This window comes from Hyperoodon ampullatus, assembly GCF_949752795.1.
Source record: "Hyperoodon ampullatus genome assembly, chromosome: X".
Taxonomy (NCBI): Eukaryota; Metazoa; Chordata; class Mammalia; order Artiodactyla; family Ziphiidae; genus Hyperoodon; species Hyperoodon ampullatus.
Window position 1 is genome coordinate 907,290 of NC_136913.1, and position 27,563 is coordinate 934,852.

At 49.6% G+C, this 27,563-nt stretch overlaps 1 protein-coding gene across 1 annotated transcript; it reads right to left on the minus strand.

Annotated features, from left to right (window-relative positions):
• CRLF2 (cytokine receptor like factor 2) lies at window positions 1-27,545 on the minus strand (the record flags this gene model as incomplete). The annotated part of the gene is made up of 9 exons (XM_079727207.1): window positions 1-267; window positions 2,281-2,365; window positions 4,686-4,791; window positions 5,568-5,730; window positions 7,635-7,768; window positions 8,829-8,992; window positions 11,058-11,160; window positions 13,512-13,640; window positions 27,437-27,545. 9 exons carry the CDS (start codon window positions 27,543-27,545, stop codon window positions 1-3), a joined length of 1,260 nt encoding a protein of 419 aa, XP_079583333.1.
• Between the last annotated feature and the right edge of the window lie 18 nt (window positions 27,546-27,563).

The following is a 27,563-nucleotide window of genomic DNA, read 5'->3' on the forward strand; positions in this document are numbered from 1 at the left end:
TCAGAACATCACATATGAGTTGTCACTCATCACAAACGTAAAATCCCCGAGAGAGACCACCTCTCCGCCCTGGGGGGACTGGCGAGGGAGCTGGTCGGGCTCCCCGGTGGCCTCTTCCTCCTCTGTCTGCCGGTACACAGGGCTTGTCACCGCTGTCTTGGGCATCTCGGCCAGCTGGACCACCACGGCCTCTTCCGGGATGGACTCCTGCTCCCCGTCTTCCATCTTATTCAAGTGAGCCACGTTCTGCGTGTCCTTGATCCACTCCTGCCATGATGAAACATTGTGACTCAGGCTCCGTGCAGCAAACCCCTCCCCTCGGGGCCCATGCATCCCCGGGACCCTCAAAGCGGCTGGCCTGTGGTCACTCCTCACACATCAGGACTGCCTGAGGGGCTTTTCCAGAACCCAAAACAGGAAACACAGATTCCTCACCCTCCCCCACCCTGCAGGTATGTTCTCTGAGATGGGGGTGACTTTTCAGAAGGAGGATTATCACTCAGCAGGTCCAGGGGGCCCAGATGCTGAATTCTAACAAGTGCCCTGGGATTTCCTGAAGCTGGCCGGGGGCACATCTGGAATAGGGTGCTCCACGGGACTGTCCTCCACCGGGTGACTCCTCTGATCCCTATAACATCTCCCTTCCCTGGCCCAGCCTCCCCCATCTCTTTTTCTAGCCCCCAAGCATTGAAAAACTTCAGATTTCCTGGCCTAAACTCTGCTGTAACCCCCTCTCTTCTCCCTTGAAAGGAACTGGGACACCCCTAAATAAGCCGCTTTGGCACAAGGATTATTTTCAGCTGCAGGCAATGGAGAATGAACCGCTACGGAGAGGATTCTCTGCTCTCCGTTTATCTTCCCTAGAAGCAGGGCATGAATCTCCCTTTTGGAAAGGAAATGTACATTTGTAAACGGTCACCCTGACCCTTCCAACTCCAGAGACAACACTTATCACCTGGGAGAACTTGAGTCTGCATAAAATCTTACTAAAGAACCCTTATTTCTCATGCATTTCCTAGTCACCTTCTCATATCTTGCCTGCGACCCACAAGTCCCCAACCCCTTTTCTTTTACCTGGTCTCTCCTCCACACTCTATCACCCTTTGTTAAAATGGCACATCACCCTCCAGGTCTGTAACTACTTCTTGGGGGTTTTCACTTGTTTTCATGTGCATACAAAATAAACCTTTTCTTAATCTTTTTTTTTTTTTTTGTCCATTTAATTTGCAGGTATCAGGGACAAAACTTAACAGGATAGAGGAATGTTTTGGGGGTTTTCTTTCTATTTTTTTCCCCTCTTCTACACCTACGTAGTTTTAAAATTCACCTTGCTCCTGTGGAAGGTTAAATAGTGCATCCCTTCCAAAATAAAGATATGCCCAAGTGCTAACCCTCAGAACCTGGGAACGGGACCTTATTTGGAAATGGGGTCTCTGCAGACGTGATGCAGTGAAGGGTCTGAGATGAGGTCCTCCTGGAGGAGGGTGGCCCTACATCCAAGGACAGGGTCCTTCTAAGACACAGACGAGGAGAGACCCAGACACAGGGGAGAAGCCACGTGAAGACGGAGGCAGAGACAGGAGGGATGCAGCCACAAGCCCAGGGATGCCTGGAGCCCCCAGAAGCTGGAAGAGGCAGGAGGGACCCTCCCCTGGAACCTCTGGAGGGAGCTCAGCCCTGGGACACCTTGATCTCAGATGTCTTGTCTCCAGGATGGGGGAGGATGAATGTGTGATGTTTTGAACCCCGCAGTTTGTGGCAGCCGCAGGGAACTGGCCTAACTCTGATCCCATGGTCCTATAAAACCTACGCCTGGGTGTCCACTGCCTGGCAATCTCCTGGGGACAGGGGTGCTGATCCTCTCTCTCTCATTCCTCCCAACTCCTCCTCAGCCCCCCTTTAAGCATTTATCATGTGAATGAAATAACAACCGTAAAGTTTGAAAAAGGAAGTGAAGGTTTTGTTGTCAGCCCTGTGGGGGGAACAGATTAAGAACACAACTTCCTGACAAGATCAGAAAGCAATTAGGCTGGAAAATCCCGTAGTGGGGGCCCCTGATCTCTGGGGCTGATTTCAAGAGAAGCCACCCTCGGAGGCCCTTGGATCTACTTTCTAAGACCCAAAGAGAAAAGAACATGCTGCTGCTTTCACATGCAAAAAGGCTCACAGGCATTTAAAGGGGCCGCTGGAATAAAAGCGGGTTTTTAAATGGTGCATAGGGGAGATATTAGGACAGCACAAAGCAAGCCTGTTTTTCATGCCCAAGGAGATGGCGCTTACCTGGAAGTTACCTTGGTGAGACTCAAAGAGCCCAGAGAAGGTGAATCTGGGATCCGGCACACTGGGCATGAGAACCTTCTTAACCCTGAAATGGGCATGGAGAGTCTGGTCAGACAGGCGGGCGCCCCTGAGCAGGGCTGTGGACGTCCAGGCGGACAGACCCCACCCACCGCCCCACCATGAGGGGGCCAGGATGGCTGCAGATTTTGACCCCAGAGGCTGCACACCTTGGCAGAACCGCGTCCCCAATTTCAAAACATGTGCCCCCACTCCTACCCCCTCAGGTACCCTGCTCTCAGCATCCACGTGAAGCCCTCACCAGGAATGTGATATTAGGGTCATGGTGCCCATCTCTGCAAAAGAGCAATTCTTATTACCTAGGAGTCACTATTTCTGCTGACATTATGGACTGAATTGTGTCCCCACCTCCCCAAATTCATAGCTTGAAACCCTAACCCCTCAATCTGACCGTATCTGGAGGTTGTACTTCTTAGGAGGTAATTAAGGTGAAATGAGGTCATAGACATGGGGTATGAAGGTGATCAGGATACGCCACCCCCAAAATATGCCACTTGGGGATATTGTGTATTTGGAGGTGAAGGCACTTGAGAAACAGCAGAGACAGGAGAAGCCCTCTGCCCTCCCCCATCCACCTAAAAGCAGAGCACAAATTTCCCTCTATACAAAAAAAAAAAATTCCATTTGTAAAGGTGCCCCCCCTCCTTTACCGGGACATGGACAATGAGTCACATCACTGAGATGGCACCAAGATGCTTCCACATAGACAACCTTTATCTGCCTGTAGTTTCCCCCACACATTTCTTAGTCACCCTCCTACAATTTACCCATATCCAAACTCCCTTTTCCTTTGTCTTCCTTTTCCACTTCTCCACAGATTATTACCTTTTGTTAAAATGGTATAGAAGCCCCCGAATTAACTGCCTTGTTAGGTGTTCACTTCCTTTCTACGAATCTCCATGTGCTTGAAAATATTACATCGGTAAAGAAACATGCATTTTGTTATGTTACTCTGTCTTTGGTCAGTTTAATTCGCAGGCCCCCAGGTACAGAACCTAAGAGGTTCTCATCGAATAAGATGCTAAACCTATGTGACTGGTGTCCTTAAAAGAAGAGATTCGTACACAGATGCACACAGAGGGACGACCGTGTGAGGACACAGGGAGGAGAGGGCCGTCTACACACCCAGGAGAGAGGCCTCAGGAGGAACCAGCCCTGCTGACACCTGGACCTCAGATTCAAGCCTCCAGGACTGGGAGAAATACATGTCTGTTGTTTGAGCACCCCCCAGTCTGGGGTGGTTTGTTATGGCAGCCCCAGGAAAATAATACTGTTGATTTCACCACTCATCGAGAATAGGGACTTCCTTGAAGACAGGACAAGTGTTCGTTTTTTCCAAGAAGTGTACCCCTCAGATTCCCTCAGGGGTGATTTCAGTTTTGTCTTAAAAACATCAGACATGTCACCTGTCAACAAGCTTATCTGATTGCTTTATCTACTCCCTTGCAGAGAACCATATTGCAGGCATCTGTTTGAGCTGGTCAAAGAGAGAAGAGCAGACTGAAGGAAAAATGGGGCGATTTGCAAGAATCAAGGGAAGCTGCTCCATACTGTATCCAACCGTGACGGGACGTCCTTGAAATTGTCTAACTTAGCCTAGCTCAGACCCAGCCTGAGTGGTCCAGAATGGCGGTCCATGTTTCTCTATGCATCACTCCAGTCGTTGCTATGGAAACCTCATCCTAAGAAACAAAGATGACACCCACGGCCCTGGGCATCAGTGCCTTCAAACATCATCAAGAAGTAAAAGGCCTGGGCGCAAGTATGTTTAAAGAAAGATGGAAATAGCGGTTGTTAAAGTATTGCACGGAAGGTTAATGGGGAGAAATATTTAATACCATATTTTTGAAATGCTTTCTATGGTCTCAAAGAATAGTGTTTTGCTGTATCTGCAAATGGATTTACAAACCAGACAAGCTTTCTTCTTGTCCAGTTCTTCTCACGTCACTCACCAAATTGTCTCATTTAATAACTCTCAATAAAAATTAAAAGGTGTTTTAAGTACCTGTCATTGTAACATGACAGGAGGACACGGCTCAATGGGGCGTGTGTTTGAAGCAAGGTAACACTCCCATAGGAATGAGCATTCTTATATCCTACTGTCTCCAAGAGAATATTTGTCAATGAATTCTGCAGATATCTCTGCACCTTTGGCATTATTTCCCTCTCAATTTTCTTGTCATATACCACTGGCAAAGTGTGTATTATAGAGAAAGTGATATTCAGCTAAATAATCATAGCAGACAATTCTTTTTTTTCCCCCCAATTCATGGACATATTGGAACCAAAGCCCATGTGTCTGAGGATTCTGGCAGGGTCATCCTTACCTCCGTAGTTTCCATAAAGGCAGAAGGAGAAGGGAGGCTATCAGGAAGGTGACCATGACAGCAATTAAAATAAAATTGGGGAAAAGGCTGTTTTCCTGGCACAAATCTAAAGCAAAACAGAATGAGGGCTGTAAGTTATCAAGATAATTTCAACATAATACTAGATCACACTCCAAACCCTGCCACCCCCATTTTTTTTTCTTTATAAATGTCAGGGTCAGCAAATCTTGATTTTGGTGTGAAATATCCTGGAAAGAGAGATGGTGACACTGGACAGGCAAACATCAGGAGGGAGGGAGTGTAGATTGAACTCACTGCCAGGGGTATTTGAGGATATCAGGGCTTGCTTTGGTCTATCTATATCTATCATCTATCTATCATCTATCTATCTATCTATCATCTATCTATCTATCTATCTATCTATCATCTATTTACCTACCTACCTATCTATCTACTTATCTATCTATGATATATATCTGTCTACTTACCTATCCATCTATCTAGCTAACTATCTATCACCTACCATCCATGTCTATCCATCTATCTATATCTGTCATCTATCTATCATCTATTTATATCTGTCATCTATCTATCATCATCTATCATCTATCAATCTATCCATCTATCACCTATTTATCTATAGATCTCTCTATGCATCTATACCTATATCCATGGAATCACATTCATAAATGACACATTATTCTTGCTATGAAATAAAAATGAAAATTAGTCCAATAATGATGGAATCCAGAAGAGGAATTGCTTCCACTGTGACCTCTGGAGCAGGACTTGGGGTCATCCGTGTTTTCAGGTGCCCCATTCCACCCTCCCCCCAACGTGGGGTGCCGGACCATGTTGTGCAGCGAAGCTGCGTGACATTACCTGTTAGCTTGCCACCCTGCTGGTGTATCACTTCTGACCAGTCACTTGGGTATGTGTCAGAGCCGTAGCTGGATTCCAGCGTTTTCACTCTGGCCCGAAAGAAATAACACTTCTCAGCATCCAAACTGTCGAGCGTGACGTTGCAGGTTTTTGCCTCCTTGGACTAGTGGGAAAAACAGACACGATGACCCATGATTGACCCAGACTTTTTCATCTTCTACCAGGGATTCACACAAGATTCCTCCTTGCAGGATTTCCCTCTCTTGTTTCGCCTCCTCTCTCTGCCCAGAACTTTATCCTCCAAACAACAGCAAAAACAAATGTGGAAGCACCTCTACACCTCTCTCCAAAAAGGAAAAAAAATTCGTTATGACAAACATGATGGCAGACACTTTTGAAGAATTACTAAGTTTTTTCTTTTAAAAAAATGTAATTTTTAAAAATAGAAGTATAGTTGCTGTACAGTATTATATGTTACGGGTGTACAATATAGTGGTTCACAATTTTTAAGGGTTATACTTCATTTACAGTTATTATGAAATATTGGCTATATTTCCCAAGTAACTTTTTTTATGAATATAAAAGTAATGTATGCTGCGGCTTCCCTGGTGGTGCAGTGGTTAAGAATCCGCCTGCCAATGCAGGGGACATGGGTTCGAGCCCTGGTCTGGGAAGATCCCCCATGCCATGGAGCAACTAAGCCCGTGCACCACAGCTACTGAGCCTGCGCTCTAGAGCCTGCGAGCCACAACTACTGAGCCCGCGTGCCACAACTACTGAAGCCCGTGCGCCTAGAGCCCGTGCTCCGCAACAAGAGAAGCCACTGCAATGAGAAGCCCGTGCACCGCAACAAAGAGTAGCCTCCGCTTACTGCGACTAGAGAAAGCCCAGACGCAGCAAAAAGACCCAACACAGCCAAAAAATTAATTAATTAATTAATTAAAAAATAAAGAAAAGTAATGCATGCTTACATTTGAGACTTTAGAAAACACACACAAACACACACACACAAAGGCAAAATAAGACACTTAAAACCCGTCTTTATTCTAGCTCCAAAATACAATCACCATTAACAAATTGATATCATTTCTCTCCTTCCGGGAGTATGGTGTTCCTTGAACACAATATTTAATGTACGCATTGCTTCTTATCACTAAATATTCTTTAAAATACCTTTTGATGGCTCTTAAATATTTTATTATAAATGTACCATAATTTGTTTGACTATTCTCCTGCTGTATGCCACATAGGTGGTCCCTAAATCCATGTGTTTATTTTAGATAATGCTTTGATAGACGTCTTTGTGCATACAGCCTCATCCACATTTTGAATTATTCCCTGAGGACTGATTTCTGCAAAGGGAATTAATTGATCAGAACAAGGACCATGACGGAGGTCTTAAAGTTTCCTGATGTTCAACATCATTAAAAATGATCACATTTTATGACCAGCTATTTAGGAGAACTCCAGTATCCCTCTATTTTTTTTTTTTTTTAATTTTAATTTATTTATATTATTTATTTTTGGCTGTGTTGGGTCTTCGTTGCTGCGCACAGGCTTTCTCTAGTTGCGGTGAGCGGGGGCTACTCTTTGTTGCGGTGGGCGGGCTTCTCATTGCGGTGGCTTCTCTTGTTGCAGAGCACGGGCTCTAGGCATGCGGGCTTCAGTAGTTGCGGCACATGGGCTCAGTAGTTGTGGCTCCCGGGCTTAGTTGCTCTGCGGCATGTGGGATCTTCCCTGACCAGGGCTCGATCCCGTGTCCCCTGCATTGGCAGGCAGATTCTTAACCACTGTGCCACCAGGGAAGCCGAGTATCCCTCTATTTTAATGTATATTTCTTTGATGAGCCGTCATTCTATTCTACTGATTCCAGCCATTTGTCCGTCTTTTCCCTTTTGGATGAGTGCCCCCTGCTTCTGTCACATACACCGGGCTCCACAATCACATGACCAAGTCCTTAAAATAAATCTCAATATCTTTGTCTCTGTGTCTCTCCATCTTTCTCCACCGTTCGCATCTTGGGGATACTTACATACACCTGGCCTGAGAAGACGTCCCTGCCCTCACCTGCCACTCAGTGTCAAAGGTGCTCTTGTGCTGGATTTCATACACGAGATCTTTGTACCACAGGTCAGAGCAAGTCACTGTCACTGCTCCCTGATGCCACTGGAAGCTCAGATCACTCAGGGATCTGGGTTTCACTAAGAAGGAGAAAGAGCACAATGACTAACACCTCTACAAAGATAAACATTCCACATGTCTAAAATTACAGTGGTAACTGGGCTTGGATTCACTTTCCTCTGTTCCAATCCTTCCTCTAATACCTTATGAGATTTGGGGCTTCCTTGTCTTTAGTACATTGACAATAGAACTTTTAGCCAGCTCTCCAAGGACCCTTAGGTGTCTCGTGGAAAGAGCTCTCTGAAATTGCTTGAAAAACTTTTCTGTATCTGTTATGGGATGAATTGTGTCCCACCAGGAAAAGATACTTTGAAGTCCTGGACCCTAGCACCTCAGAGTCTTTGGAAAGAGGATCATTACAGGTGTAATTGTTTAAGATAAGATGAGGTCGCCCTGGAGTAGCGTGAGCCCTAATCCAATATGGGATGTGCTTATCCGAAGAGAAGAGACACAGACACAGAGGAGAAGCCACAAGAAGATGGATGCAGAGACGGGAGGGAGGCGGCCCCAAGCCCAGGGATGCCCAGGGTTACGAGCAGCTCCCAGGAGTTCAGGGAGAGGCTTGGAGCAGATTCTCCCTCAGAACTTCCAGAAGGAACCAAGCCTACCCACATCTCGACCGTGGAACTTCTGGTGCCCAGAACTGGGAGATAATGTTTATTTTAAGCTACCCAATTTCTGATAGTTTTTTATGGCAGCCCGAGGAGACTTATACAATGTCTATGAGGGATTGTTTTCAGTAGGGGGTCCATAGCCCTCATGGGATTCTTTTTTTTTTTTAAGTTTAGTATTAGTTTTTATTTGATAATACCTCCCATGTAAATTAAGATATCCAATAAACCTACTTAGTTTAATATCTCTCTTTTATACAGAGAGAGAAGAATTTTTTTTTTCTCTCATGGGATTCTGAGATGCACCTGTGACATCCCATCCCTCAAAAAAGGGAGGGAAAAAAAGAAACACTGCCTCACAGAAATCCAGACCAAAACATGAATCTTTGGAGAGAGGGTTTCACTACCTCTGTATGATGTATCCTAATCCAAAATGGACAGTCAACCCTCAAGGTACCAAAGCACGTACAGTAACTGCTAATCCATAGACTCTTGCTGAGAAGAGGGTGTGTTCCGTTCCTGATGGAAAACTGTAGAACTTCATCTTTTTCTACTTCCAAGAGGCACCCGGCCGTGTAACCTTGTTGAAGGGTATACTTGGAGCATGGTCTGTATGCCTCATTGCTGTTTAACCTGTGATTTAAAAAGAGAAAACTTCAGCTATGTAGCATCTTAAAAATAACACCTTAAGGGCCGTTCCTTTGCTCCATGGCTCTGTCACTGACTCAGATTTGGTACCACGTCACTCGCTTCAATGACCCCCCCTCCCTTACAACGACAGCAAGACCTGTCGAAACAGAAAAGTAGCCCTCTCTCAAATGTTTACAAATGTGTACACTCCTTGAATGTAGGGCTTGAATTGTGGCCCTCCAAATGGCATGTCTATGGATCAATACTAACCCCGGAACCTGGGAACAGGACCTCATTAGGAAATAGGATCTTTGCAGGTGTGATGAAGTGAGGGGTCTGAGATGAGGTCCTCCTGGAGGAGGGTGGCCCTACATCCAATGACAGGGTCCTTGTAAGACACAGAAGAGGAGAGACCCAGACACAGAGGAGAAGCCCCGAGAAGACAGAGGCAGAGACGGGAGAGACGCGGCCACGAGCCCAGGAATGCCTGGAGCCCCCAGAAGCTGGATGAGGAGGGAAGGACCCTCCCCTGGAGCCTCAGGAGGGAGTGTGGCCCTCGGACACCTTGACCTCAGAGGTCTGGTCTCCAGGACTGGAGGAGGATGAATTTTCCTTGTTTTAAGCTGCCCAGTTTTGGGTACTTTGTTGTGGCCACCCTAGGAAAGTAACTGACCTGCAGAGTAACCCAGCCCTTGACTCAAGGAGGAATTTTTATGTTATATTGGAGCAGTGCTGATTAACAATGTTGTGATAGCTTCAGGTGCACAGCAAAGTGAGTCAGCCATCCATATACATGTATCCAGTCTCCCCTCCCATCCAGGCTGCCACATAACATTGAGCAGAGTTCCCTGTACTATACAGTAGGTGCTTGTTGGTTATCCTTTTTTTAAAGATAAAATTTATTTATTTATTTTTGACTGCATTGGGTCTTTGTTGCTGCACGCAGGCTTTTCTCTAGTTGCGGCGAGCGGGGGCTACTCTTCGTTGTGGTGCGTGGGCTGCTCATTGCGGTGGCTTCTCTTGTTGTGGAGCATGGGCTCCAGGCGCATGGGCTTCAGTAGTTGTGGCTCACGAGCTCAGTAATTGTGGCTCACAGGCTCTAGAGCGCAGGCTCAGTAGTTGTGGTGCACGGGCTTAGTTGCTCTGTGGCATGTGGGATCTTCCCGGACCCGGGCTCGAACCCGTGTCTCCTGCATTGGCAGGCGGATTCTTAACCACTGTGCCACCAGAGAAGTCCCTGGTTATCCTTTTTAAAGGTAGCAGTGTGTACGTGTCAATCCCAAACTCCCTAACTATCCCTTCCAGGAGACACTTTTAATAGGGATGTCCCAAGATTGGGTATATCTTTGAGGCTTCCCTGCAATATTAAGAAGAAGCCTATAGGACCCAGTGTGTGACCAGCTTATACTTCATCCTTAAGATCTCAAACCCAAGCAGTGACGTGACCAAGAATTATCTCCTTTATGATTAAAGAAACGGATGCAGGACTTCCCTCGTGGTTAAGAATCTGCCTGCCAATGCAGGGGACACGGGTTCGAGCCCTGGTCCAGGAAGATCCCACAGGCCCTGGAGCAACTAAGCCCGTGCGCCACAACTACTGAGCCTGTGCTCTAGAGCCCGCGAGCCACAACTACTGAAGCCCACACCCCTAGAGCCCGTGCTCCACAACAAGAGAAGCCACCGCAATGAGAAGCCCGTGCACCGCAACAAAGAGTAGCGCCTGCTCGCCGCAACTAGAGAAAGCCTATGCACAGCAAGGAAGACCCAACGCAGCCAAAAATAACTTAATTAAGTAATTTAAAAAAAAGGAAAAAGATAGAATCAAATATCTATTCAAAAAAAAGAATCTAGGTGGTTTCAAGCATGAGTCAGTCATCACTCCGTTAGAAGGTCTGGGAGCTGTGGCTGCAGCTGTGGTGAGGTCTGGGAGCTGAAGAGGGCACACACATTCACACTTGCACATTCTGATCCTTCACACGTTCTCGTCCTGGGCCTCCCAGCTGTTGACATCTTAGAAGAGGAAATATTTTAGCCATAGGCATGGCTTTCCCTTCCTCAGGGCACTTACCTGTGGAGGAATGTCAAATTAGTCCCAGAGTATTCACTTGCATTCCATGTAACCTTCACAGTTTCGAAATTAAAGTTGATGAGTTGAAGCTGCAATGCTTCTCCTGGGTAAAAAGAGACAAATAGAGTAGACTTTGAGGCAATGCTGGAAAGAGTTGGAAATTTGTAAAATGATGTCAGCACTCATGTTATAAGAACGATATAGCGCCTTTTTAAAAAAAATTGATGATATATTTTATTTAACCCTATACATCCAGAATATTATCATTTCAACATGATATCTATATCTATCTATCTATCCATCTATCTACCGCTATTATCTATCTATCTATCTATCTATCTCTATTATCTATCTATGTATCTATCATCATCATCATCATCTAGCTATTATTTATCTACTATCTATTTATGTATCTACCATCTCTATCATCTATCTACCTACCTATCATGTATCTTATCATCATCTATCTGTTACCTATGTCATCTATCTGTAATTATCAACAAGATATTTTATATTCTTACTATGTGTCCAGAGTCTGTTATGTGTTTCATACTTATAATACAAGAATGATAGAGTGCTTTAAAGGGACAGAGAAAACCAAGATTCTCACCAACAAACCGGTCATGACTTATGTCAGTAAGAACTGCAGGATCTATGAATGTCGGTGAGAAAACTCAATCACTCTGAGAGACAACAGTCAGTGCAAGATTACAGCTGACTTTCTTCTCTCGTTGGCAAGAGGTAATGATCATCGGTTAGTGTGAAGACTAAACAGTGAGTGCCAACTGTGTGTCCAGCGGCACCATGTTTTGTGGGCACGCAGAGAGGACAGAGAGGAACTGGACACTGTCCCCCATCCACCAAAGTCACTGTCTTACTCAGAACACCACATACGATGTCGAGGAAAAGCTCAAGGTCAAGTGAGCCCTTCAATGTTTGCTTTAGATGTTACTTAGGCTCCACACCTGTCAGAATGGCCATCATCAAAAAGACCGCAACCTTAACCCCTACTTCTGTGCATGGATGTGCTTCAGGTGGGTCAGAATCCAGAACTGGTCTAAAGGGTTCTTTCTTCACTCAAACTCCACGTGCGCAGTGGTGGCAGGTATAGGGGGGCTGTCAGAAGGAAGCTATGGATCTCAAGGAATCTGTGGCCATGGGGAGCTCCAGTCACAGCCAAATCTCTACTCCCTCTGCCTTCTGTCGCTGGCAGATGGAGTCCTGGATTCGGCCACGTGAAAACAGAGCACGAGGCATTGCACAGAGCCAGGGAATTATGTGGGTGCCAGCCCTGGGGACACCCCACATCCAGGCTCTCTCACCCTCCTCACCATGTCCACTTGATACCCAGTTTGCAAGCCCAGGGCTGCAGCAAAGAAGGCCCCTAGGGACCCTTCCAAACCAGGTAGGCGAGATGCCAGCTCGGACGTGGACGGTCAAGCATGGGGTGATGCCTGGGGACAGTTCAGAAGCTACATGTCACGAACGTGCCACCACCAGCTCCCATCCGGGCCTCCCTTGAGCTGGAAAGCAAATCGAAGCTGTCTCATGCAAGACGGGACCAGATACCTCCCGCCCACCCCCTCCTGTTGCTGCCTTTTGACAAAGCTTGTAAGGTGATCATGCAGCCTGGAAAGAATTCTCTGGAAAAGCCCCAGGAGCCAGGCTCTGAGGACAGAGGGCAAGGTGATGCTGATAATCATTCTCAGAAGGCACGGCCAGCCATGGGATTCAAGGATGACCCTGCGGGCCGACGGGTGACTGGGGAAGCCCTTGTCTTTCTCGGGGGCACTGTGGCGGCATGATCTCACCACGGGAAGGTAAATATTAATTTAAACAAAAGCCTTTCACCTCTTTGGAGGCAGACAGAACAGCAAAGCAGCCCAGATTCTCAGTTCTGCAGACAAGGGCTCTTCTATTGATTTTTTTCCATTCAAACCTAATCCTGAGCTCAGTCAAGAGTGGGTCCTGGGGCTTCCCTGGTGGCACAGTGGTTGAGAATCTGCCTGCCAATGCAGGGGACAGAAGTTCGAGCCCTGGTCTGGGAGGATCCCACATGCCGCGGAGCAACTGGGCCCGTGAGCCACAACTACTGAGCCTGCGCATCTGGAGCCTGTGCTCCACAACAAGAGAGGCTGCGATAGTGAGAGGCCCACACACCACGATGAAGAGTGGCCCCCGCTTGCCACAACTAGAGAAAGCCCTCGCACAGAAACGAAGACCCAACACAGCCATAAATAAATTTAAAAAAAAAAAAGAAAAAAGAAAGAGTGGGTCCTTTGCAACAGGCAAATGGAGCTTTGCCGGAGACTCAGAAACCTGTGTAAGCCCTTGTCACTCTCACAAAGAAAACAGTTCAGTTGCAAAAGATACCATAAAAAGTAAAGAGCAGAGATGTTCAAAGAAAGGGCATTTCAGGCAGACAAATGGCTACATTTGCCAGCGTTGACTTACCCAGCTCCATTTCTTCTGAAGCCTTCAAATGTCCCAGTAGGAAGAGAGCTGAGGCTGCCCAGGGCAGAAAGATACGCCTCATGCTTGAAGGAGGAGAAAGCAGAGAGCAGAAGGTCAGCGCGTCGGTTCATCGTACAGAGGTCATGCCGTCTTTAAAATGTGGAAAAGAAACTAGGGAAATGACTACAGGAAACAGCCAAGCTTTATTTTAAAAGATGACTCTTGTCAAAAAAAAAAAAAAAAAAAAAGTGCAGGATCATTTTTTCAGCCCCGCCGAGCACTTTTGCAGCCCCGACGGATACATCTCACTTGAAACATTATCAGATATGATCTACACCCAGGATTCTCACACTCTGGTGGGTTGTGAGAATCCTGTGTTTGGAGGTCGAGGTCCAAGCGCCGTCCTGCAGCCCTCATCTTGCTGAGGTTTCCTGGCTGCTCACCCAGAAGCAGGGAGACTTGGCCCCCTCCCAACGGCCTCAAGCCAAGCAGGGGACAGCATGGTATCTATAAAGGACAAAGTTTGGGGACTTGCAGAATCCCAAGGAGAATCGTTTCCCAGATGTTACCAGGGAGATTTGTAGACGGGCTTTTTCCCACAGAAGCAAAGCCTGGATTGATCCTCAGCGGCCGGTTTATGGCCCCCGTGTCTGCCACCAAATGTGCCCCCGGGAGTGGGTGACTCTAAGGAAACATAACACCCACCGTGATAACTGTGCTTGTCAAATCATGTCAAAACTACAAAGCCCTTTCACAGATATCCACTGACAGAATCTGTGGGCAGCGGAAGATGGGCGGAATAAACACGAATTGCTCCATTGTAGAGTTAAAAACTCAGTTTCCCAGAAGCAGACAGTGGCCGATTGACTTCCAGTTGCGTATTGCAGGGCAGGCCGAGACTCGGGTCTTCCTGGCCACAGATCAGGGGTGCTTCCACCGTGGGCATCCTTCTGGAGGTCAGAGGTCCAACACTGCTGTCCCTGGGCTGAAGTCCAGGTGTGAGCAGGGCTGGCTCCTTCCGGAGGCTCTAGGGGAGAATCTGTCTTCTTGCCTTTCCAGCTTCTAGAGGCGCCCACATTCCTCAGCTCATGTCCCCACATGACACCAACCTCTGCTTCTCTGACTCTGAACCTTCTGCTTCCTTCTTGCAAGTAAGGGCCTTTGTGCCCACCTGGATAACTCAGGACACTCCGTTTCCAGATTCTTTTTTTGGCCATGCCGTGGCGGTTTGCAGGATCTTAGTTCCCTGACCAGGGATTGAACCCAGGCCCCCTGCAGTGAAAGCACGGAGTCTTAACCACTGGACCGCTGGGGAAGGCCCCATCTCCAGATTCTTAATCACATCTGCAAAAGGTCTTTTGTCCTGCAAGGTGACATATTTGCAGTTGCCAGGGATTAGGACGTGGACATCTTTGGTAGTCTGTCGACTACCCAGGGATTACGACGTGGACACCTTAGTGTGATAGATGATAGATTGAGAGACACAGGCATGCATATATACTCCTGTACATTGATGACAGATTGATGATAGATAAGTAGATAGATGATAGTGCAATAGATGGTAGGTAGATAGATAGATAGATAATTGATAGAAAGTCTCTGATGCTAGGTCAGGGCTTCTCAGCCTCAGCACGACGGGCATCTGGGGCTGGAGGACTCTCTGATGTGGGGCGTGCTGGGCCCTGTGGGGTGTGCAGCATCCCTGGTCTCCACCCACCAGGTGCCAGGAGCACCTCCTCCCCCCATCCCCCCGCCCCCAGCCAGGACAGCCAAAGGGCTCCAGGCATCCCCAAGCTTCCCTTTGTGCGGGGGAACTCTTATCCCTTCATCTCCCCCCACTGCTCCCTGCTCCCCGCCATCCCGGGCAGCTAGAGCTTCTAGCTCTTTTCCAGAGCGGACCTTGTCCTGCAGGAACTGTTCGTTTCAGAAATTTTACCGAAAAAAGGAAATACTCAGGCAAACCACACGGGGAGAAAAGGCCTGGGAGGCCACTCTGAGGTCGGAGAAGAAAGCCAAGCCTCACCGTGGCGCTTCTGCAGCAGGGATGGGGATCCTGTGAGATTAGGATTTTATGGGAACAGAGACGGGTGGTCCCCGAAGATGGGCTCTCACAGCTCCCCGGGTCAATGACGTGAAAGGGAGTTTGCCCTTTGGGAGGACCAGAGAGGCACAAAGAGAGGTGCGGAGTCCGCGGTGCTCTCTAGCACTTCCTGGAAAACTGTGACAGGCTGTCCCCCCATGTTTTGACGGCTCTGAGACGCTGGACCGCTCCGAGAAGGGTGACCCGGTGGGAAAAGCATGACGGCCGGGGTTGTGCTGCCCCGGTGAACTGCGCGGGAAGGTGTTACGTTCTCTGGTCCTGCCTTCACGGGCACATAAACCTGGGCGGGGGGAGAAAATGAGCAGGCGAGCCCTCCCCTCCCTTCTGCATTCCAGAATGGAAACAAACTGCACGTGAATCCCGGAGGAACGGTCATCTCTCGTGGAGATGACACATCAACCCGCGGGCCGCCACTGTCCGCCCTCTGCGCTCAAAGCCACAAGCGGATGCTGTGCTGTGCGTTTTTCTCCGTATCAGATGTGCAGGGTGAGTCAGCAAGCGAGAAAAGCAAAGGGGAGGGAGGTTATAAAACGTGGGTGTGAATGGAGCTGAAAACGCCAGTGCTTCTGTTAGTTCTTCTATTCTGCCCACTACCCCTGCATGTGGGAATGATTTTGGTGATCTATGGATGTGGCACAAAACACCCCAAAGCTTAGAGGCATCCATGAACAGCAGCTTGTCGTGTCTCCTGATTCAGAGGCTGGATGGGACTCAGATGCTCCATTCGGTGTTGGCTGGATCCATTGTCAACGGGAGGATTGATTGAGTGGGAATGTTCTAGAAGCTTCACTCACACACCTGGCCTCTGGACTGGTGTTTGACTGGTCCCTTCCCTGACCGGAAGACTTGACTGCATGGAATGTTCCACAAGGTCCGGTCACTTCCTCTATCTTTTTTTTTTTTTTTTTTTTTGCGGGTCACGGGCCTCTCACTGTTGTGGCCTCTCCCGTTGTGGAGCACAGGCTCCGGACGTGCAGGCTCAGCGGCCATGGCTCACGGGCCCAGCCACTCCGCGGCATGTGGGATCTTCCCGGACCGGGGCACGAACCCGTGTCCCCTGCATCGGCAGGCGGACTCTCAACCACTGCGCCACCAGGGAAGCCCACTTCCGCTATCTTTGATTGGCCAAAGCAAGCCACGGGCCAGCCCAGACTCAAGCGACAATGAACCCCCTTGGAGGAGCTGTAAAGAATTCACACCCATCCAGATTTCTCCACAATAGCGATCTCTGTTTGATCAGGTTCCACGTGATTTCCAAAAAAAGTTCATTCTCACATGAAGTCAAGATAAGATGTGTTCACAGCAATGATAATGAACCACAGTGTTGGTTCCACCAGCCTTAATGTCAAGATTCTGCCGTACCGAATTGTGTCAGAATGTGCAGCGTGACACGACCTCTCACCTCTACGCCGGCACCAGTCTGTTTCTGAATCTGCCCAGCGCTGCTGGATGTAACGTCAAAAAGGCACAGGGGGCGCAGCCGAACGCCATGAGCTGCGCGCTTTGCTATCAGATTCACCTCAGCGAACGCGTGTCAGGGTTTACTGTGTACTGAGAACTGTTACATAACAGACAGATTTCCCTGCCCCAGCAGAGAGCAGAGACCTGGGAGCCATGAACATAGCACAGCGGCATTTTTACAGCACACTGTGCCACCAGGGAAGCCCCTGTATAGGCATAACCTTTAGAGTTCTGGGTTAGCCAGGAGAAGAACTGGCAAAGAGAAAGAGGGGCTGCAGGTGTGGAGGGGTGACTGACAAAGTCCAGGACCTTTTCTCTGGGATGCTGCCTAGATTTAGGGTTCTAAGCCTTGCCTAGGATGTGGAGTAATTCTCCAGGGATAGTAACGCATCGCCCCCAGTTTGCCAGAGCCTGAGGGGTTAACGTCCAGGGCTGTGCAATCTGGGGTCACAATTTCCTTCTTAGTCCTTTCACCCCTCAGCCACAGGCTCAGAGACCACACTACGCCTCCGACCTGTGGGCCCAAAAGGGTGTCCTGAGCACAAGGGTGTCATCGGGGCTGTGCCTGGCCTCGGGAGCCCTTGAAGGCTCTTCCTAGGGCACCAAATACCCCTGTGCTGACGCAGTTGTTCCAAGGACGGGGCAAGGCCAGCACTTCATGTCCTGGGCACCACTGACCACATGGTCCATCTGTGTAGGACCTTTCCTGTGTTCCTAAAGGAATGGATCCTTTATAGGACAATATTGGATGAACTAAACATTCTGAGAGGACCAGAACCCAGCCTGGGTGCTCGGAAAGGGATCTCTACCTTCTCAGGTGTGGATGCCTCTAAACAGGATAACTTTGTCCGTGAAAAGGACTGAAGCCCTGACACAAGGCTACCACGTGGATGGACCTTGAACACACGATGCTCAGTCAGAGAAGTAGACCCAGGACACACAGTGTGTGATTCCGTTGGTAGGAAACGTCCAGAACAGGCAAATCCCTAGACACAAGAAAGGAGATTTATGGTTGTCAGGGGCTGGGGGAGGGGGAGTGGGAGTGACTTTTCATGGGGACGGGGTCTCCTTGGGGGGATGAGAAGGTTTGATAGAGGTGATGTTTGCACAACACTGTGAAAGTCCTAAATGCTTCTGAGCTGTTCACTTGAAATGGTTAAAATGGTCAGTTTTATGTTATGTGCATTTTACACGAATAAAAACCTAAGAATATGGTGTTTTGGCTTTTTCTTTGATTTCTCCTTTCCCGGGTTCTTGGTCTAACTCTGTAACGGAACCAAACTCGGGTCCACTCACCTGTGTGCAGTAAAGCCAATCTCCTTCACCCCCGTGGCGAGGGAAAGTGCAGCTTTATTGCAGGGCCCAGCAAGGAGAACAGGGCTGGTGCTCAAAAAACCCAAACTCCCTGAAGGGCTTCGGCAAAGCCTTTTTAAAGGCAACGTGCGGTAGGCGTGTCCCAGGAGGTGTGATCAGCTCCTGCACAATTCTCTGGTTGATGGTGAGGTACCAGGGCAGGGTCACAGGGGTTAAGGTCATCAGTCCTCAGGTGCCAGTGGGTCCGGGAGCTGCATGTTCATGATCACAGAGATTTAATTTTATTTATTTTTTCTTTATGGATGGCCCATTGTCTACCGCCTTCTACTAATGCACCCACCTTTCCCCACCGTGTGGCCCTCTCTGCCATAAACAGAGTTTCCGTTTATATAAGAATGTGTTTCTGTTCTGTGTGTTTGCCTATTCATAACCCTAATCTCAATATTCAGGAGGATACTCCTCTATCTCTCCATTTTTTTCTTCTTAAAAATGTCTTAGGGGCTTCCCTGGTGGCGCAGTGGTTGAGAGTCCGCCTGCCGATGCGGGGGGCGTGGGTTCGTGCCCCGGTCCGGGAAGATCCCACATGCCGCAGAGCGGCTGGGCCCGTGAGCCATGGCCGCTGAGCCTGCGCGTCCAGAGCCTGTGCTCCGCAACGGGAGAGGCCACAACAGTGAGAGGCCCGTGTACCGCAAAAAAAAAAATAATAATAATAAATAAATAAATAAAGTCTTAATCCTTTTTTCTGGGCTTCCCTGGTGGCGCAGTGGTTAAGAATCCGCCTGCCAATGCAGGGGATACGGGTTTGAGCCCTGATCCGGGAAGATCCCAGCAACTAAGCCCCCGTGCGCCGCAACTACTGAAGCCCGCGTGCCACAACTACTGAAGCCCGCACACCTAGAGCCCATGCTCTGCAACAAGAGAAGCCACCGCAGTGAGAAGCCCACGCACCGCAAGGAAGAGTGGTCCCCGCTCGCCGCAGCTAGAGAAAGCCCATGCAGCAACGAAGACCCAACGCAGCCAAACATAAATAAATAAATTTATTAAAAAAGAAAGTAGATGCTGGGTCCAGAAGCTGGGGGAGGGTGATGGGGAGTGAGTGTTTCATGGGGAGAGTCCCAGTTTGGGAAGATGAACAAGTTCTGGAGACGGACGGTGGGGAGGGTTGCACAAGGTGCCCCTGAACTGTGCACCTAAAAATGGTTAAGATGGGAAATTTTATGTTGTGTGTTTTTATCACAATTAAAAATAAATTTTTACAAGTGTACGTTCTGCCTCTGAAGTATAAAAAGAGTTTTCTTTTAGAGGAAGGACCCAACGTTGGGAGGAAGGGCCAACAGTAGGCAAAGCCGGCAAACCCCTAAAGTCTCTGACGTTTGTAAAACAGCCGAAAAGTGACGTTATAGGTCGCGCCTTAGGTACCACTGGCCCTTATTTGGCGCTGAGCTTTGTGTGACATGAAGCCACATTCAGCCGTGGTGTCTTTCCCCTCGCACTTTTCGCGGCTCCTGCTTCCCTTTTGTGGCAAGTGTCTTTTGGGATTGGCCGCAGGGAGCTGGGCGGGGCTGCCTTTGTGGGTGTTTGTGGGATGTGTCACAGCCGTGTCTAACTCTGTGGTCACTAGCCAGCCCAGTGGGGTGTCATCTGTGAATATCCCTACCACCCACGGTCCTGACTCACCGGCCCATGATGGGAGGGGCCAGGGGTCAGTGGTAGTCACGCATCTCTGTGTCAGGGCCCACGCATCTGTGTCAGGGCACACGCATCTCTGTGTCAGGGCACGTGCACCAGGAGCATGTGTGACAATGCGGAGCACCGAGCCCAAAGCCGGTGCGTGGAAAGAGGCACCAGAGCCGTACCCAGCAGCCCGTCCGTCAGAGTTTCAGACCTGGTTCCCGGACGCTGGGATATTGGGGAATCTGTCAGCGTTTCGAAATGTGCCCCTGCTTGTGCTCCCTTTGCTCTGTTCCAAAGTCACGTCTGCTTTCCTGTCGCATGTTCACTGGTTGGACCTGCCCCCCGCAGGTGAGCAGTTTGATGCTCTAAAATGCAGGAAAACTAACATTCCTTTCCCCAGAAAATCACATCTTTTCTTCGCTGTTGTTTTGATCGTTATGTGGGTCTTTCCTTCTCCCTGACGCGGCAGCCAACACCCATAATATTCCTCTCTCATCATTAAGCAGGTTCCTCCGAGCGGCTACAGAGACTTTATTAGCATTATAAGTGGGCGTGAAAAAAAATAAAACCTATAAGCCCTTCCTCCAAAAGATCAGGAGACACACTTCGGAATACATTGCAACTTTCGTGTATAGAAGTGATTGAAATTACAGCCCAAGATGCAGTAACTGTAAAATAAGCATAGGCCTCCTGACACCGAAATTCTTTACCCTGAAAATGGATATTTTACCCCAAGCAACAGCCCTCCAGGGGATCGTCCCCGGAGGCTGACTTAGTGAAACCAGCTTTTGTAACCTTTGGAAGCACATGGAGAACTTAATCGACCGGCTCAGAGAGGGCTTTCTGGAATCCCGGGGCGGCCCTGCAAACTTTTGCTCTCCTGGTTTGGAAAAGTTGGGAGGCTGTGTCCCTACTCTCCCCCCAACCCCCCCAACACACACACACAGACCTCCCCAGCTTGGTCCTGGGGCTGTCTCCTTCGAGCTCCTTGGAGCCGACGACGCAGGTGCACCTAAGCAGGTATGAACCACGAAACGCCACGGTTATTAACCAGAGTTAAGCACCTAGAAAGGCTGCAGAAATTACCTTGGGATCAAGTGATCCCTTGCTTCCTTAACGCGGGATTCTAAAACCTCCGGGGGCCGTGCAATGATGCCCCGAGTCTGGGGGAGAAAACGTGACCTTTGCATTTCCAGATTGTGCCTTAGATAGGATGGCAGGTGGAAAACGGGGCAATTACACTGAACTTGCTGCTGATGTATTTCTGCCCCTTACCCAAAACGCCTGCAGCCCTGGTACCCACATCCCTGTGGCTTCAGGTACTTGGGTTGCCAGTTATCTTGTCCATTTCATTTACATGGAAGCACCCTGGGTGGAAAACGCAATTAAGGTTGTGTACACTGCTTAGCTGGGTTCATCCAAAGAACCTAATATGTGTGTCTGGCAAAGAGAGACATGGACTTTTCTGGTTTTGCCTCCTCCGATTATTATTTTTCTTTTTTAGTGGGCAAACAAAGCAGTCCCTGACATTCTCTGTCAATGCTTTGTCCGCATCTCAGAAGCGTTTCACTGTCCCCCAGGAAGGACCTTGAAATCCCACAGAGCAGCCCTCTCGGGGAACACAGCAAGTGGTTAGTAATCCACCACCCGGGATCATGAAACAACAGAGTGCGTCTCTGCAACCACGTCTAGGACACAGGAATCTATCCTCTGCTTTGGTTTCACAGAAAGAGAAACTCTGCAAAGAAGCTGGGCAGGAAATACAGAATTCAGGAGAGGCGAAAGCTAATTTGGGATAAGCAGAGATTCTCCAACAGTGAGGTGCATCTGAATCACGCGGAGGGGAGGTCTGGGGAAAATGCAGGTTCCGAGTGGTGGATCTGGCTGGGACCTGAGGCTCTGCGTTTTTAACCTGCCCCGTGGGATGCTGATGCTCCTGGTCCCGGGACCCCTCCATCCCCGCTCTGCTCGTCCCCTGGAAAAGCGAGGTCATAAAAGGTTTATGGGATGGAGAGAAAGAAGGATTGAGGGCAAAGTGAGTGGTGGTCTCTAAATTCCGCTTAGACCTCAGCACCTTGTGGAGAATACAGTTTTATTTCCCACCCACAGTGGGTGTCGGCAGCATCCCTACCCCAGGGCCCCCGAGGCTCTAGACCGAGGAGATTTTTCAAGCAGAGACTAACGCTGAGTTGCTGGCACGCAGCCCTCTCCCCGTAGAAAAGCTCCATTCCTCCCATCCTGGAAGTTGTCAGCAAGCCTCAGGGACTGTGGATAAGGGATGGAAATTTGGGGTGATTCTGGGGTCTCTGGGGTGATTGATAGAAATTTGGGATGATCCTGGGGGGGGTCTCTGAGCTGAGTGATAAAAATGTGGGGTGATTTTCGGGGTCTTGAGGGCTGAGGAATGGAAATGTAGGGTGAATGGGGGTCTCTGGGGTGAGGGATGGAAATTGGGGTGAATGGGGGAACCCCTGGGGTGACCGTCACAGCGCCTATCAGAGCTTCGCACTCTTGAGGGGTGCGGGGCGCTGTCTCCACTGTGAACTCCTCCCCCGTCACCCCGCAATCTCTCGTGCATCTGACCTCTGCCCACGGGTTACCTGCTTTTCCAGGAACAGAAGCTCCGCTCAGACACAGCCCCGGGGGCTGGGAGGGAGTTTCCGAAACTGCAGCAGCAATGGAGATAAACCCGGGAGATAAGCATGCGCTTCTCCTATTTAAATTAAAAAAACAAAAAAACCCAAAACTGTTACCGAGCCTGTTCTGCAGCGCCCCCTGCAGGTGAGGTAGTGCCTGGTGTGGAAGAAAAAATGCAAATGGCAGAAGGAGGCCTCCTTCGTTGGGCCCGGTGGCCTCTCCCGGGCTCCAAATTTCGGCGAGGGCTTCGTACCAGCCCCTGGCGGCGCGGTGTCTGGCTGAGGTTGGAAACCCGAAAACGGAGCCGCCAACGATTTATCTCCTGGGTTGCATCCCAGGGCGTCCCCGGGAAGAATAGTTTCTGCATTCGAAAGAGAATCAATCTGGGGGCTTCTGAGAAGCCCACCGGCCCAGCACGACCCCTGTGCCCAGTGGTACCTCTCCCACGAGGGAGGGGCACATCCCAATCCCCCACTGCTTACACCGAGCCATCCACGGTGGGGCACCACCCCTGCTTTGCCAAAGTCCTGTGACGAGGGAGCCCTCCTTCACTGCCCGCAGCTCTTCAGACCCCAGCTCGCCTGGACCCGATTTGCCTAGAGCGGTACTGACCCCTAGTGACCAAAACTTCCCAATCAAGGCACAAGCCCCAGGACAGGATGCCTCCCTGCTCCCTGGCGGGCAGCTTAACAACATTTACCATTCCTTGGGGGCCAAGAGCACCCTAAATATGATGCCCCGCCTGAAGGTGTTGCCCAGAGCGCCTGCCCCCAAGCTTCACCCTGAGCCCCTGAGCCCTCCGTCCACAGGGACCAGGGTCTACCCATGGCGGTGTGAGCATCATAAGAAACAGACCGATTCCCAATAGAAACCCAGTTCTCAGCGTCCCCTTGAAGACTTTGGGGTTGAATAATTAAGGGGTGACATGTAAGTATTTCAGAAGATGCAACTCCCCCAAAAAACACCCTATATTTTCACGGATCCCCAAACGAGAGAGATCTTTCAGCAACGAGACAGTTGGGCAAGAAAGATTCAGGGGGGTCGCCCTGGGGTCTGAGCTGTCCACCCTTGCACGGAGGGGTGCAGGGGGAACACCGGACGTAAAGGTCAGCAGGGTCCTTCCACTGGAATTCTGAGACGCATCCGTACCGGAATTTGTCTCTTCTTTTAAGGACGCCGGTCCAGTCAGATAAAGGACCCACCCTAGGGACCTCATCGCAACTCATTACTTCTGCAAAAACCCTATTTCCCACTGCTGTCAAAGTCACAGGTACCAGGGAGTCAGATTTCAGTATATTTTTGGGGGGACAATTAAACCCACACCAGGGGACATTGGCCAGAGCAGCTCTGACCACCCACCCAGCCACCAAAGCATCCAGGGGCTTCCTGCACCTTCTGACTCAGCAAACCCTGAGCTACAAGGAAGGCCCTTGCACTCAGGTCCTGCTGGGCGGAACTTGGGAGGGTCGGTCTGTGCTGAAAGCTCTTTGCCTTGCTGGGCTAGGAGCCCGGCTGGCTAGCATCGTGTCCTGGGGTTTGTGCTTTCATTGGGAAGTTTTGGTCACTAGGGGCCAGTAGCGCTCTCTGCAAGCCCGGTGCAGGAGCGCTGGGCTCAAAAGTGAAACTGAAGCTTGAATTGGGCACCGTGGTCGGGGGTGGGAGTGGTGAGGGAGGCCGAGCTGTGAGCCTGGGGGGCACAGTCCAACACCCGGGAGCCCCCAGGGTGGGGAGGGACGTCTGGAGCCCCGGAATATCTCATGAGGGCAGCTCAGAGGTGGCCCAGGAGCACTGCACACTGTCCAAGCCGTCCCCCAGGAGCGACCCCTCCAGGGGACCCAGAGTAATGGGCCAGCACCAGACTAAGTCCTGCCTCTCAGGAAGTTGGAGAGAAGTGTAGCTCAAAGGCAGGACCTGAAAGTAAGGAGGTCACATTTTCCATCAGGCATCCTGGAGGGTGTGGGTCCCAGTTGGTTTTGTTTGGGGATTTCTGACTGTGTGTCCAGCACGTTCTCCTAACGGTCTGGGCAGAGGATGCTGTCCTCTGGGTCCTGCCCTGTCTTTCTTCGGTCCAAACTATGCACTACGTGATTTTGACTCTGTCTTGCCATGTTGGTCGATGTATTTTCTTGTTCTTTTCATCTCTGCTGAGGCTTTTCAGTTCTTTCTGTAAAATAAGGCAGAAGGCTGGGATGAAGAGTCTTAACGTTTTTAAGAGTGGGTCTTGCTTATGTCTACCGACCTTAAACTTTATATATATATATTTTTTTTCAGATTATTTTCCATTATAGGTTATTGCAAGATATGAATAGTTCCCTGTGCTGTATGGTAATTCCTTGTTTTTATATACTTTATATAAGATATTGAGTAGAGTTCCCCGTGCTCTACAGTAGGTCCTGTTGTTTATCTATTTTATGTACAGTGGTGTGGATCTGTTCATCCCAAACTCCTCATTTATCCCTCCCCTCCCTTTCCCCTTTGGTACCCATAAGTTTGTTTTCTATGTCTGGGAGTGTGTTTCTGTTTTGTAAATAAGTTCTTTTGTATCATTTTTTTTTTAGATTCCGCGTATAAGTGATATCATATGATATTTGTCTGTGTCTGACTTCACTTAGTATGATCATCTCTAGGTCCATCCATGTGGCTGCCAATGGCATAATTGCATTCTTTTTCATGGCTGAGTAATAGTCCCTTGTATGTACATGCCACATCTTTTTTATCCATTTGTCTGTCGATGGACATTGAGGTTGCTTCTAAGGGTGGGTCTTTAATCCAGTATAACCGGTGTCATTATAAGAAGAGAAGAGGGCTTCCCTGGTGGTGCAGTGGTTGAGAGTCTGCCTGCCGATGCAGGGGACGCAGGTTCGTGCCCCGGTCCGAGAGGATTCTACATGCCACAGAGCGGCTGGGCCCATGAGCCATGGCCACTGAGCCTGCGCGTCCGGAGCCTGTGCTCTGCAACGGGAGAGGCCGCAACAGTGAGAGGCCCGCGTACTGCAAAAAAAAAAAAAAAAAAGAGCAGCCCAGCCCAGCCTTCCTGTGCCCTGAAGACACTCCTTCTGGAAGTTGGGACGAGGTGGAGCTATTTGGAAATGTGTCTGCAAGTACCTGCTTCCATTTCTGGGAACAGAGATGGTACAACTTGCCGGGCTACACCCTCCCCAGAACGTTCACTCACAGAGGTCCTGCTTCTAAGTAGCTGCTGCTCTCACGTCTGTTTTTCTCTGGAAGAGTGACTGACTTGCTTCTCCCACCCCCCTTCTCTGCCCAGGAGGAGAGTCTGGGGAAGCAGGAAAAGTGTGACTCTGAGGGGGCGGGGGCAGGTGTCGGCAAACGGTTAGTCTCACCCAGCACCTGGGGCGGGCTTCTCAGCCTCACCCCCCGGGCATCTGGGGAGGGAGGACTCTCTGATGCTTGGCGTCCTGAGCCCTGTGGGGTGTGCATCAGCATCCCTGGTCTCCACCCACCACATGCCAGGAGCATCTCTCCCCACAGTGTGACACCGAAAACGTCTCTGGACATTGTTATTTGTCCCCTGGGGGCAAAGTCACCTCTGGTTTGGAACCACTGCCACAGACAGACAGACAGAGGAGTGACAGCCTGATAAATGGACAGATGCATGATCAGTGGAGATGATAGATGAATGATGGGTAGATGACGGATAGAGGGATGCACAGATACATAGATAGATGGATAGATAGTCTCTCATGCTAGGTCAAGGTTTCTCAGCCTCAGCACTACTGACATTTGGGGCTGGGTGACTCTCTGATGTGAGGCGTCCTGTGCCCTGTCGGGGGCGGAGCAGCGTCCCCAGTCTCACAGCCAAAATGTCTCCAGTTGTTGCCAGGTGTCCCCTGGGGGCAAAGTCATGTCTGATTTTGAACCACTGCCACAGACTGACAGACAGATAGAGAGGTGATAGATGGATGGATAGATAGATGCATGATTGATATACATGATAGATGAATGATGGGTAGATGATGGATAGTTAGGTATGTATTAAGAGATACACAGAGATAGATGATACATAGATACACAGAGAGATTGACAAGAGATAGATACATAGGTAGGTAGATAGATGATAGAGAATATAGATAGATGGATAGATGGATAGATAGATAGAGAGATGATAGGTGATAGATAGTCTCTAATGCTCCGTCAGGGTTTCTCAGCCTCAGCACTGCTGACATCTGGGGCTGGATGACTCTCTCACATGGGGCATCCTGGGCCCTGTGGGGTGTGGGGCAGCATCCTGGTCTCCACCCACCATGTGCCAGGAGCACCCCCTATCCCAGCTGTGACAACCAGAATTGTCCCCAGACATCACCAAGTGTCCCCTGGGGGTAGGAAAGCAAAATCCCCCCCCCATTGGGAGCGTCAGCAAACCTGTCTAAAGAACACATTCCACGGAAGGTGGGGCGTGAGGGCAGGTCTGGTGTGAAATAGCGTAAAGCAGAATTTAATCCTGCAGGAAGGCGGGTTTGACGTGGGAAAGGAAGGTGGAAGACGGGTCCTCACCCGTCTGCTGTCACGACTGTGATCTCCGGCTCTGTGTATCAGCAACTGGGCTTTAGACGCGGAAGCTCTTTGCAAGCTGGGGGCCCCATGAAGCTCCCCGATGTCGGGGTGGGGAAGAGGAGCGTCCACACTGGGTGGTAAATACACCCCCAGCACCCGTCCCTGTTGAAGGCACACCGTGGGATCCTGTTGCCAGGTGATGCGATGGACACAGGTTCCCCACCAGCGCCTGACACATCAATGTTCTTATAGGGGGGGACGTCGGGCTTCAGTGGGTGTGGGCGTCTCACAGCCAGGCTGTGGGCAGACCTGGCTGCAGGCCCATGAGTCATCGCCGCAGCCCTGTTGAT